This window comes from Plectropomus leopardus, chromosome 10 (assembly GCF_026936395.1).
Source record: "Plectropomus leopardus strain MGB_pleo_1.0 chromosome 10, ASM2693639v1, whole genome shotgun sequence".
Taxonomy (NCBI): Eukaryota; Metazoa; Chordata; class Actinopteri; order Perciformes; family Serranidae; genus Plectropomus; species Plectropomus leopardus.
In genome coordinates this window covers 20,977,078-20,990,943 of record NC_142185.1, presented here as the reverse complement: position 1 = coordinate 20,990,943, position 13,866 = coordinate 20,977,078, and the positions used below count along the sequence as shown (strand labels likewise).

The 13,866-nt window shown below is 35.2% G+C and overlaps 1 protein-coding gene across 1 annotated transcript; it reads left to right on the top strand.

The window, feature by feature from the left end:
* The first annotated feature begins 282 nt into the window (after positions 1-282).
* On the top strand, positions 283-13,635 carry prkra (protein kinase, interferon-inducible double stranded RNA dependent activator). Its single transcript, XM_042494780.2, has 8 exons — positions 283-841; positions 3,834-4,009; positions 4,545-4,626; positions 5,941-6,019; positions 6,321-6,438; positions 6,534-6,628; positions 6,740-6,902; positions 8,220-13,635. Exons 1-8 carry the CDS (start codon positions 789-791, stop codon positions 8,375-8,377), a joined length of 924 nt encoding a protein of 307 aa, XP_042350714.1. The 5' UTR covers positions 283-788; the 3' UTR covers positions 8,378-13,635.
* Positions 13,636-13,866: the final 231 nt, after the last annotated feature.

Here is a 13,866-nt window from a genome sequence, read left to right as displayed (position 1 = left end):
GTTATTGTAAAACATTAGTGGGAAGTCAGATTGCTACAGTTGTGTTTCTTGTCTCAAAGGATAGATAATATACACATATTGTGTGTATAAGGCCCCTTTATCAAAACTTAAAAAAAAAAGAAAAAGTTATTGGAAAGCTCATCACGTTAATTTGTTTATTGTATTAGCTGACACCTAGGCAACAAGCTAGTCTTCCTGGGGTCTAAGACAACATAACAGTATATCACAACAGAAACAAATAAAAGTAAACAATAAAATAAATCATTGAAATTAAAATAATTATAATGATAGTTACATGATAACATCATCATCATCATTATTATTATTATTATTATTATTATTATTATTATTATCGCAACAATTACCATTATAATAAAACAAGATAAATAAAGAAAGAAAATAAAAGACTGTATAATACTGCATTAAGCATTTATACTGCTGTGTTTTGAATTATTTTTTGGAATAAATTGAGTGTAATCCAGCAACATAAAACTGCTGTAACTGTGAGGCGCCGCTGAGCTCCAGCACCAGCAGGGGGCGGTAAACAGTTTGTCTCCACATACAGGAGGCTACTGACCCGCTGCTGACCCGGATGTTGATATGACGTTAAACTGTACCGGCCAGGTTACAATGAAGAGTTGTTAGCATTTCAGGCCACTTTATTTTCGGCTTTAAAACAAAACCAGATGCCCAGAAATAAACCTCAAAGTGCTGTCTGAGATATTTTCCAGTTACCCGATTTATAATATTTAATCATCCCGCAAGGAAAACGACAAAAAACTGTAAACATGTCTCAGGAGGGATATCAATCACCAGCAGTGAAAACCACCGCAGACACGAGGTTCGTTCATTTATTGCTAATTTAAACGTATTTGCTGTGAATTAAAATAGACCTGTTGACAATATTTCACAAATTCAGCCAACGCCAAGTGTTTAAATAATAATAATAATGACGCTACGTATGTAGTTATGATAAAATAAACGCTGTAAAGTTTCTTAGGTAACGCTGTTCATTCAATATAACCAATGAAGCTCATCGTCGGTGTCAAATAATGAGTTTATTACTCTTCTGTTGTTTTAGCAAGTAGCGTTAACGTTAGCTATATTGTAAGCGGTTATTTTTTTTGTTAGTTAGCTAATGTTTGCTGGTAACGCTAATGGCAATTAACGGAGGTTGAACTGGGTGTTTATTTAATGTATTTGCCACCAGAATGTACCTCATTTAAGATATATTTCTAAAATAAAACACTCGACGGATAACTTTTCGGAGGGTCACTGTTAGCATTAGAGAAGATGTACTTTTAATTGGATGTCGGAGCTAACTGCGTCAACGGCAGAAAGCTACCGACACACTGATTAGCTTAGCAGGCTAACGAGCAGTGTTTTAGTGTTGATGCTTAAAACTCCGCGTCCAGTTTTTGGTGATTCTTGAGTTAAATGTGCAGAACAATAAGCCACAGTACTCCCATATGTCATCGTATATCTGATGATTTAAAAGACATCTGTCTGTTGTAGCAAAATATAATAACTATGATATCTTACACACTGTCAACGTGAGTTATACTTTTGGCAACCACTATTTTGTCACCAACAAATTTTTATCTCAACCCAAAAACTGCGCTTCGGTGACTTTAATGTATTTTTTTATTGCTACAATTTTTATGACAGACTCTTATTTTCAGCATCATAGCATGACCGTTTTTTTTCTTTTTTTTTTTTTAAATGTTTTTTTTTTTTTTAATAGACCTGTTTTGGGGTCTGAATTGGATTGATTATATCCCCAAACAAACAAAAATAATGGTTGGGAGCAAGTTGACAAATGACAAGTGATGTCGATTCCAAGTGTATAAGTTAGTGCTGCACAATTCATCTAAATAGTATCAAAATTGCAATATTGAGAAGTGTAATATCCAAATTGCAGGAGCTATTTTTTTTTTTTTTTGATAAAGGTAAAATGTTTAACTTACTATGATAAATGAAGCACTGTGGTGCTACAGAGATGCCCTAGCCTACAAATCATATTCCAGACATAGTTGCAAATTGTAAGCGCTTTTCTTTATCGATCATTTGTTTATTTTATTTACATAATAGAAAGCAACAAGTGGTAGAAGTGTAAGTATAGTATATGGTTAACAAATAAAATATGCAAAATCACTGTGAACATGTGATTTGAATGATCAAAGAGGTATCATTCTTGAATCAAGCAAGATATTTTGACAGCCGAGCTTTTTGAAGGCTGTTTCTGTACATGGACAATGACAGAAAAATCCAGTAAATTAACATTTCATCTCATTCCATAAGACCACTCCATGATATTTGACAGAAAACTGACCACGGGAAGTGTTATGTAGAGGAGTATGAACATAACATAATCGATTAATTGTGATTTTTTTTAAAAACAGCATAAAAACATTGCTTATACCTAACAGTATTGTTAAAAAATCCACAATCAAAGCTCACAGCAACATGTATTGTATTGTCTGACAGCATTGCATAGCCTATGAATCATATCAAGATGAAACACTTTGAATATAACTGAATACTACTTGAATATAGCAATAATTACAATATTATTTTATGTTATTGACATTTTGTTCAGCCCAAGTGTAAGTGCAGAGAGCCTGCGGCAGAAGCTTTCTGTTGTTAGAAAAAATCGGCAGCTTACATTTCATATGCGTTTTATTGAAACTGAATGACCTGCTGACCTTTCCAGACCAAAGAGCTAGATGGTGCTCGCTGCTACACTTACATGAAAATCCTTCAATGTTTTGTTTCTTTTAATGCGTATAGACTTCACTTGTCATCCCCATTTTTTAAATCAAACCACCATGAAATGTAGAAAGTTCTTACTAGTCTGCAATATTACAGACATATTTAAAATGAAAAGAAAATGCTTGGAGACCTCGATTATTTGTCAGTTTCACAGTGGGACACCCTTAAGCTCTTGCAAAACGATTTTCACATCTTTGTCAAATCTGGACATTAAACACTAAAGGGAAAGTAGAAGATGTGCAGCCTAGATGTCTTATATTGTGACCAGTAAAATAGAAAGCTCTATATGGTAGGGCTGTACAATTTTTCAAAAATATTATAGCAATATGACAGAGGGCAGGAGCTGCAATTTTTAGATACATTTTCTGGACAATTGAAGCACTGTGGCACTACAGAGATGCCCCGGCCTGAAAATCGTATTCTGAGTGCAAGGGAACATGCTTGCATTGTATGGATCACATAATAACTTTTTTTTCATTAAAAATTAAATGCAAAAATTATCACCCCAAAAATTGTCTCTGCAATATCTGTAAAATAAATAAATAAAAAATGCACTCTAATTTTTTTAAAATTCAGTTAAAAAGACCTGTTATAGATAGTACCTCTATAAAAAATCATTTATAGAGTTTTCTTTTTTTTTTTCTTTTTGATTAGGATGTATTGAAATGTGTTAAAGAGTTTTCGAAATTTATGTTAATTCCATTTACAAGACAGAGATATTATTTACATTTCCAAATTCATTATAGGTTAATTTATGAGGTAGCATTATATTTTGCAAGAGGTTTCATTTTTTCATGGTTACTGAGTGTATCTTGACAACAAATTGAAACCTTTCAGGGTACTGTGATAGATTCATTAGAATAAGCTGCTAGTATCTGTTGACAAAATGAATTATTTGTCTAAAAGTATAAGTATTGACATATCACTTTTATTCTGCAGTAAATTCTCCATTCTGTCAATTGTTTCTTGCATTTGCTTTAATTATTTATGCTCTGTAAACTTTCCGGGTTTGCTGCGTCTTCCCAGTTAACCGTATGTGGACGCTTGTTTAATACATGCAGCTTGAATGCGAATGAATCGCAGAGGACCAACCCCGGGAAGACGCCTATACAAATCCTGCATGAATATGGCACCAAAAGTGGTAACCTCCCCGTGTATGTGATGGAGAAGACTGAAGGAGAGGCTCACCAACCCAGCTTCGTCTTCAGCGTGAAAATTGGAGAAGTTGGCTGCACGGGTGAGTTACAGTCTCACCTCCTGCTGTGCTGATAGCTGCCTGTCACTGGATGAAGCGTTTTTGTTTGAGTTGAAAATCATACACTGATAATTCAGAAAGAGCACTCCAGCCTGCAACATATTATTTGTCACTTCTTTTTTTTTTGTCAGGTGCATCTCTTAACTGCAGCACAGTCCTAAATATATCCTCTATATGCCGTGTTTTTTTTAACTGAGGTGTCTCGTCTCAGGGATAGAACAGTGCAGTTCAAGAGAAGAGGATGAGAAGCATTTGCAAAGCTGTCAGTGTTGAGGTGATGAGAAATAATCCAGTTTTTACATTTGACATCTTGAAATAACAACATGTACTTGAAAAGGGACAGATCTGTCTCCTTTTTTTTATATGTTCTTTCTAGTGTTAACCATTATTTCCTGGAATATAAGACACTATAAGTGACTTGAGGTTATGGGCTTTTTTATTGGATTGTGAAATCATATTTTTAAGACGCCATATCACCTGTAGTGTTTTGTGTGTCCGTTATTGTGTTTTGTTTCAGGGCAGGGTCCCAGTAAAAAGGCTGCTAAACACCAGGCTGCAGAGGCTGCCCTGAATATTCTGCAGATAGACGCTGGGACAGTGTGAGTAGAAGTTAAGTTATTGTTAAAAAACAATTATTGGCAACAATTATTATAATCGAAAAAATCAAATACAAACTTAGAAGGTGCTCTCAATAATAATATATACACAAAAAACAGCTCTCTGCTGTAAGGCACCATTTAAAGGTACCAACGTATTATTTGAGTGGTTCTTGTAACGAATCAAAAAAAAAATTCAAAAGGGGTTTCAATATCTTAATCAAAGTTTATGTTATTATATTAATAATAATAATAATAATAATAATTTGTTTTACTCCTCTTTTGTTTCTTTCTTTTCCTCTCTCCTCTCTTCCCTCTCTTCCTACTTTTATTTGAGTAATTAATACAGTTAATTAATACAGTTTGATGAAGTTATACTGTTTTCCCTCCTTCACCTGGATGTATTTTGTAAACTATGATCCTATAGGTGGGCAGTGTTGGAGTGCAATATATACATCAAATATATCAAATGTGAATACTTTGCATCAATGACAGTAAACTGAATTTATTTGTCATTTAGACTTTTAATTGGGCAAAATTAACCACTATCATATCAACTTAATAACTCCCAATAATAATGACTTTATTGATATAGCACCTTTAAAAACAGAGTTTACAGCCTTTTGACAAACAAAGCAAAGCAGAATTAAGATTCCCCAGAGGCCATGTGAAAATAGAGGCCAAACTGTAATGCTGAACTAAGGCAAGACAAAACTGAGGTAAAACTAGACAGGAGATAAGATGCAGAAACATGGAAGAAAGACGACAGACGAAAAGGAGAAATAGAGATAAAAACTAATAATAGTAATAATAATAATAATGACAATGATAATAATAAGAATCAAGACAGAATAAATAGATAAATAAATTTTAGGGGGTGCCCAGGTGCTCGCCTGGTAGAGCAGTACAGAGGCCATGTCTTCGCCGTAGTGGCCTTAGTTTCAACTCTGACCTGCGGCCCTTTGCTGCATGTCATCCCCCTCTCTCTCTCCCCCTTTCACGCTGAATCTGTTCTATAACTAAAAAAGGTAAAAGCCAAAAAAAAAAAAAAAAAAAAAAAACTGAGGCAAATTGATAAATTATAATGGGCACTGTTCACTGTTTTCTGAGACCATTAATTTTTGAAATTATAATCAGACTAGTAAATAATGAAAATATATATTTTTTTTGCTGCAGCCCTAAGTTGAGTTTGCCAAAACCTTATTAGCCTTTGCCACGCCATGTTGCCATGCATACATCATAATGCTTTTCTGGCGGCCTGCAGTAAGCGTTAATCTGCTGCAGCTGTGGTAACTGCTTTGATGTAATTCCCAACAGAAACGTTCCTGTGAAGTCTGAGAGTAACGGCGTCGCAGCAGAAACAAACAACCATCCCAACTCAGTGGGGATACTGCAGGTGTGAAAATCAGGGCTGTGCTTGTGGTTTTGATTTGCGCTGTGGGTATGTGCGTGTATGTCTTGTCTGTAATTGTATATGAAAAAAAATCATGTGTATATCTATTTGATAATTTTCAGATTAAAGTGTAAAAAATATAAGTAGATAAAGCTTAAAAAAATGTGTCCAAACCGGAGTTAAAAATGGTTTCCATTGACTAAAAGTGTAAATAAAACTGGCATTCAGCAATAGCACTGTGCCCTGTATTATATACACAGTGAGTATTCTGAAGTACAATACAAAGTCTGATTTTTCATTTCAGGAGTTGGCATTGCAGAGAGGATGGCGTCTTCCTGAATACACAGTTTTAATGGAGGCTGGTCCACCACACAAGAGAGAGTTCACTGTTACTTGTCGAATGGAGTCCCTGTCAGAGAAAGGCACGGGCGTTTTTGAGACATTTGTGTTAAATCTTTTAAAGTGACTGCAAGAATTGTTCATCCTGTTCTTACTCTCTTGTCTTGTGTTTCAACAGCTATAGGAAATTCAAAAAAGGCAGCGAAAAAGGCAGCTGCAGAGAAAATGGTTTCAAAGCTTCAAAGTCTGTCAGGCTGCTCTGAAATCACATGGGTACATGAAATATTTCTCGCCTTTGCGAATTGACCGCTGGAGGCATCTGCAACATTTCTGAGTTGAGTGTCTTTTAACTGTGCTGTTTCTCTGTTGCATTTCATTCTCTAGACCCCAAAACCGAGCGTCCGATTTGAGAACTTAAGGAATTCCTCATCTGAGAATATATCTTTACTGAGAAGAAACCCGCTGAGCATTCCCAACACAGATTATATTCAGATGATGTTGGAGCTGTCCATGGAGCAGGGATTTGAGGTCACATACTTCGACATAGGTGAGGCACCTAACACTATAGTGATGTTGCTTTGGTTGCTAAGATACAGGGTGCTACTCATTCAGCTAATGTGGCTCCTCACTTCTCTCACTATAAAAGGAAAATACCTGAGGCTGCTGCTCCGATTCTGACTATAGGTCTATTGTAGTGTAGAAGAAGAAAAAACACCGCCAATAGATAATTAAAATTAGTCTGTAACAAAAAAGAAATTGGACACAAGTGATTAATGAAAGCAGCTACAGTATGGATACTTTAAATTAAGCCTTTAATTTGCATTAAAAGTCTGCAGGTACAGTAAGTTTTTCCTCTTCAGACTCAGACAGATAATATAGGACCTGATTGTAAGCACAGCTTTGAAAAACAAATATTCCAATAGACTTTAATTTTTCTCAGGTTTTTGACAGATTGACTTGGAAGAGAGCAAAAAAGCACAAAGCTGCTTGTTTTGGAGTGTTTTTATCATTTGCTGCAGACAAATAAAAAAGGCCACAAATGACTTTTTTTTTCATGAGTTGCAGAATTTTTTGTACAAATACATTGTGTCTCCTATCACTTTTTTTCCCTTTTTGCCTCTAACGCGATGCAGCGGCAGGAGGACATTTTTGGATTAGCAGTAACCAGAGATGGAAGTAGGTCAGTCCGATGTGGTACTCTGTACCACTAGAAAAATTGAATGCTGGCTGACTTAACCAGCTTGATATTCGATATTCAAATTTCCCAGATCAATAACTCTTAAGTAAAATGTTAATAAAACACAAATGACATTTTCATTTTCATCAAAATAAGCCATCATCCAAGCTGGACTGACATTGCTCTCTAAATGCAGCCAGCTGTGAGACAAGTGCATAGGGACAGTTTATACAGTTCAACACAGAAAAGAGATCCCACAAAAATATTCAGTAACTTTACTCCTAAAGTAAGGGGTTCACAAAATTACTGCAAATATCAATTTCTCCTTTGCGTGTGTGTGTACTTGTACTTTTTGGGAAAATATTCAACAAATTCACTTGAAACAGTGCCCCCAAATATTAGGTAACTACACTCTGATATCAATAAAACAAAAATACAAACAGTAATGCTGGATTGCATGTCACTAACAATGAAAACTACTACACAGAAAGATAATTGCTGACTAGAAATATATTTAATGGGTAATGCAGACAAAATTTGACCATAGTACGAAAAAATGTGGTTCGGAAGATTTTGCTGGAGGATGGGACGAAGCATAGTAAGCTTAATGGAGGCACTCAAAGAGAACGCTGCATCATTATTTTGTGCTGGTGGTGGCGTCTTGTAAAGTGTTACTGTACTTTGCAGACGAGCTGACGGTGAACGGCCAGTACCAGTGCCTGGCAGAGCTGTCCACCTCCCCGGTCACCGTGTGCCACGGCACCGGCATTTCCTGTAGCAACGCTCACAATGACGCAGCACACAGCGCCCTCCAGTACATCAAGATCATGGCCTCCACCAAGTAAAACCCGCACTGTCTGCCTCACCTGTATCGTCACATGTATAAGCTGATGACCAGTCACGATGAGGCTGTAGATCGTTCTTCCCACTAGTCTTCCTGGCCGTGGACAATTTGAGGTCAAGGTATGTTTTTATAATTATGTGTATGACAAAGCAGATCATGCTCAACAATAACTCCACGTACACTGACTCGAAGTAGGCAGCTTTAGAGCAGTCTTTGTGAGAAGACAAACTCTCTCAGTATTAAGAATCAAATATAAATGAATTGTTGTCTTCACAGAACTATCATGTTTTACTTGAACTGTCCGACATATTTAAGAAAAAGTATGCGTGTTAATGAAGTAGGAGCAGTGAATAATATGAAGCACTTCCTTATCATAGTTGTACATGTTTATCCACATTTTTTTGTGTTGCTTTGGTGGAATTTTTTGACTCCTCTTTAGTCAGGGTGCAGATATTTTGAAGTTGCATTTTTTTTTTTATTTCAGTTTTCTCTGTAGCTATATATTGAGCCAATAGAAGATCTTAAACGTTTAATTTGTTTTTATAAATACCTGCCTTTCAGTTAAATCCTAAAATGAAAGTGAATCGAAAGAGAGATTATTTTGTGTTATATTTGAAAGGATAGTCTGTATTTTTATCTACAGATGCGTCAAATTATTTTTTTTCTTCCATGTGTCAGTATGCAACCTACAGTACCACCGCTTTGTTGGACTTAGATTTAATATGTTACTTCATATTCCCATCCTGGTGGTCTGTTGCCATTTTTTTTGCAGTGTGCCTCAAAATACCTTGTTATATATTTAATAAATTTACTGACTGCTGTCCTCTGCTGTATGAAGTGAACTCTGGTAAGAGAATAGCAACATGTGTGTGAACCCATAAAATAAACACTAACTGTTAACAAGTGTCGGTTTGTCATCTACATGTCGAAAAACGCCATACTACAGCATGTGGAAGAAATGGTCGAAAAAGTCATTGTTCCAAATGTCAAAAAACGCCATACTACAGCATGTGGAAGAAGATTATAGAACAGCATGTTGAAAATTGGTCCAAAAAACACATCAATGTTGAAAAAAGTCATAGTATAAAAACGCCATGTGGAAAAAACGGTCCAAAAGGTAATTGTTCCAAATGTCGAAAATATTGTTTCCGAAAGGTTGCCACTGTATCGGCGGTTTGTCACTTGATCTTTGGAGTCAGTCTAATATCTGATGTTTTTATGGGTGCATGAACGAAGTTCTTTTATCTCCTTCACACTCGCACTGTCACTTTTGGGGGAGGATAATTGATCTATTTATATATTCACAGCTGATCAGATCAATAGATAAGAGGAGGTATTTGGGGATCTTTGTAAATGAAAGAGTTTTTGGCCCAGCAGAATGAACGGTTTAGTTTCGCCATTAATGCTCGTGATGTTCTGCTGCTCCTGTCTTCCTCGACTGCACTATGAATACCTCAACGCAGTTTTAATACGGGTCTTAATTAACGGTCTTGAGACAATGGCGGGGCAAATGAGACGATAGACTAGTCTTTGTTATTAATGGAAAACACTGCGCAGTGCTACCTATATTACGCTGACTTGGCTGTTTGTTCAACATTCTGTATTATAACGTGTCTCAATATGCTATTTTATGAGGTTTTCAGCTGGGTTTTCATTGACATGTCATACTCTGACATTTTTCGACGTACTATAGTATGAGGTTTTCGGTCATTTTTTCACTGTGCTGTATTATGATGTGTTTGCACGTTTTTTTCCCTTCATTCTATACTATGACGTGTCTCAACATGCTATAATATAAGGTTTTCAGCTTTTTTTTGGACATGTCATATTTTGACATTTTTCGCCAATATATAGTATGGCGGTTTCTGTGTTTTTTTTTCGACATGCTATATTTTGATGTTTATAGACATCCTTTCCACATTCAATACTATGACATGTCTCGACGTGCTATTAGATGTGGTTTTCAGCTGTTTTTTGGACATGTCTAATTTGACATTTTTCGTCCTACTATAATATGCCATTTTTGGTCGTTTCTGTGCATGCAATATTGTGATGTTTTTAGCAGTTTGTCCGACATTCTATACGATGATGTGTTTCGACACGCTATTTAATGTGGTTTTCATCTGTTTTTTGGACATTTTCTCGAGATCCAATACCATGACATGTCTCGAAATGCTATTTAATGTGGTTTTCAGCTGTTCTTTGGACATGTCATATTTTGTCATTTTTCGCCGTATGGCATTTTCGGTCATGTTTTCGACATGCAATATTTTGATATTTTTGGCTGTTTGATCGTAATTCTATACTATGATGTGTCTCGACATGCTTTCTAATGTGGTTTTCAGTTTTTTTTTTGTTGGACATGTCATATTCTGACATTTTTCAACATACTATACTATGACTTTTTCGGTCATTTTTTCGACATGCTGTATTATGTTGTTTTTGGCCGTGTCTTTACTCATTCTATACGCTGATGTGTTTTGACATGTTATAGAATGTGGTTTTCAGCTATTTTTTGAACATGTCATTTTGACATTTTTCGTCATAATATACTGTGACATTTTTCGGTCATTTTTGTGACATGCTATATTTTGATGATTTTGGATGTTTGTTCGACATTCTATGCTATGATGTGTTTCGACACGCTGTTTTATGTGGTTTTCATCTGTTTTTTGGACATGTCATATTCTGAAATATTTCAACATACTATGCTATGACATTTGGGTCATTTTTGTGACATGCTATATTTTGATGTTTTTGGATGTTTTTTCTTCATTCTATACTATGATGTGGATCAACATGCTAAAATATAAGGTTTTCAGCTGTTTTTGGGACGTGATGTTCTGACATTTTTCGTCATACTCAAGTATGGCATTTGGTCATTTACTGGACATGCTTTTTATAGTGTTTTTTGCCCTTTTTACAACATTCTATGCTATGACGTCTCTCAGCATGCTATTTTATGCAGTTTTCAGTTGTTTTTGGGACATGCCATATTTTGACTTTTTTCATCATACTATAGTATGGCATTTTTGGACATTTTTTGACATTGTCTTGACGTGCTATTTAATGTTGTTTTTTTTTTTACATGCTATATTTTGACGTTTGTGGATGTTTTTTCTTCAGTCTTTACTATGACGTGTCGAAACATGCTATAATGTGAGGTTTTCAGCTGTTCTTTGGACATGTCATATTTTGTCATTTTTCGCCATACTATAGTATAGCGTTTTCTGTATTGTTTTTTCGACATGCTATATTTACATCCTTTCGACATTCAATACTATGACATGTCTCGACGTGCTATTAGATGTGGTTTTCAGCTGTTTTTTGGACGTCTAATTTGACATTTTTCGTCCTACTATAATATGCCATTTTTGGTCGTTTCTGTGCATGCAATATTGTGATGTTTTTGGCAGTTTGTCTGACATTCTATACGATGATGTGTTTCGACACGCTATTTAATGTGGTTTTCATCTGTTTTTTATGGACATGCTATATTATGATAATTTTGGATATCTCGAGATCCAATAATATGACATGTCTCGACATGCTATTTAATGTGGTTTTCAGCTGTTTTTTGGACATTTAATATTTTGACATTTTTTGTCATACTATAGTATGACATTTTCGGTCGTGTTTTCGACGTGCAATATTGTGATATTTTTGGCTGTTTGTTAGTAATTCTATACTATGATGTGTTTCGACACGCTATTTTATGTGGTTTCCAGCTGTTTTTTGGACATGTCATATTCTGACATTTTGCAACACATTCATCACATCTTCGGTCATTTTTACGACATGCTATATTATGATGGTTTTTTTTCCGTTTGTTCAACATTCTATACTATATGTTTCGACAAGTGATGTTCTGACATTTTTCGCCATACTATAGTGTGGCATTTGGTTGTTTATTGGACATGCTTTTTTAGGGTGTTTTTTTGCTGTTTTTGCAACACTTTCTGCTATGACGTGTCTTGGCATGCTGTTTCATGTGGTTTTCAGCTCTCTCTTGGACGTGATATTTTGACATTTTTCACCAGACTATAGTATGGCATTTTCTGTTGTTTTTTCGACATGCTCTATTGTGGTGTTTGTTGCTATTTTTCATCATTCTATACTATGATAGTTATCCACATGCTGTAATATACATTTTTTGCCATATGACCTATCTTGGCACAATATTTAATGCAGTTTTCAGTTGTTTTTGGGACATATTTTGACATTTTTCGCCCTACTATACTATGGCATATTTGGTTGTTTTTGACATGCTATATTAGGGTGTTTTGGGCCGTTTTTGTAACATTCTATGCTATGTTGTGTCTCAGCAGTTATATGCAGTTTATGTTGTTTTTGGGACATGTCATATTATGAGATTTTTCTACATACTATAGTATGGCATTTTCTGTAGTTTTTTCTACATGCTATATTGTGATGTCTTTGGCCATTTTTTTTCATTCTGTGTTATGATGTGTTGGGACATGCCATACTATGCGGTTTTCAGCTGTCTTTTGGAGATTTTTCTTCATACTGTAGTATATCTGAGAGGAAGTTTTATGTCCAAGAAACAGTTGGTGAGGGCTAACACGAAATATGATTGTATTACAGTCAAGGGGGTTAACTTATGGAACAGCTGTAGTGTGGAACTGAAAACAGGTAAAACATTTAATGAGTTGAAACATGTTTTGAAAAATAATATATTAAGGGGACAGAGCTGGTAGGACAGAGAGGAAACAGGCACAGTAAGAAATGATACAAGACGGGTTGGCTGCTTTTCTTAGTGTGACTGTTTTTCTTTTTTGATGTGTTTCTTTGTCTGTGATGTATTTGTTTTTATACAGCTAGATTTGTTCTTTTTGTATACATTTCTGTTTGATTTGATCTAGGTGTGTATGGCTTACATGTATATGTGTATGTAGGTGTATGTATGTATGTATATTTGTATGTATGTGTGTACATATGCAGGTGTGTATATATATATGTATATGTGTATATGAATGTATATGTTTGTAATTGTGTGTGTGTGTGTGTGTGTGTGTGTGTGTGTGTATTAAAGTTGCAAAAAAGGGGGTACGATTTGATTAGATTTGATTAGTAATTACTTTCTCCTGCTCCCCCTCTGACATGAAATACTTCTACTACTGTGTTTTTAGTGAATATGTATGGTAGAAATCTGATGTTTTTTTGCCTTAAGTTCTTATTACATTTTATTTACTGTCTGATTTTGTTTGCAATATTTGAAATAAAGATCCATCTATAGTATGGCGGTTTCCGTCAATTTTTTCAACATGCCATATTATGATGTTTTTGGCTGTTTGTTCAACATTCTTTGCTACAGCATGTCTTAGCATATTTTATGCAATTTTCAGTTTTTTTCAGCTGGTTTTAGCCATACTATAGTATGGCATTTTCAGTCATTTTTTCGACATGCTGTATAAGAGTGTTTTTGAACCATTTTATGCGAATGCATATCGACGCGACTATTTTATGCGA

What these genes read in the sequence shown, in the direction of transcription:
- prkra (XM_042494780.2), top strand. Translation starts at nt 789, where the DNA reads ATGTCTCAGGAGGGATATCAATCACCAGCAGTGAAAACCACCGCAGAC. An exon ending in ACTCAGTGGGGATACTGCAG is followed by an intron (nt 6,020 to 6,320) that starts GTGTGAAAATCA and finishes TTTTCATTTCAG; the next exon opens with GAGTTGGCATTGCAGAGAGG. An exon ending in GGAGTCCCTGTCAGAGAAAG is followed by an intron (nt 6,439 to 6,533) that starts GCACGGGCGTTT and finishes GTGTTTCAACAG; the next exon opens with CTATAGGAAATTCAAAAAAG.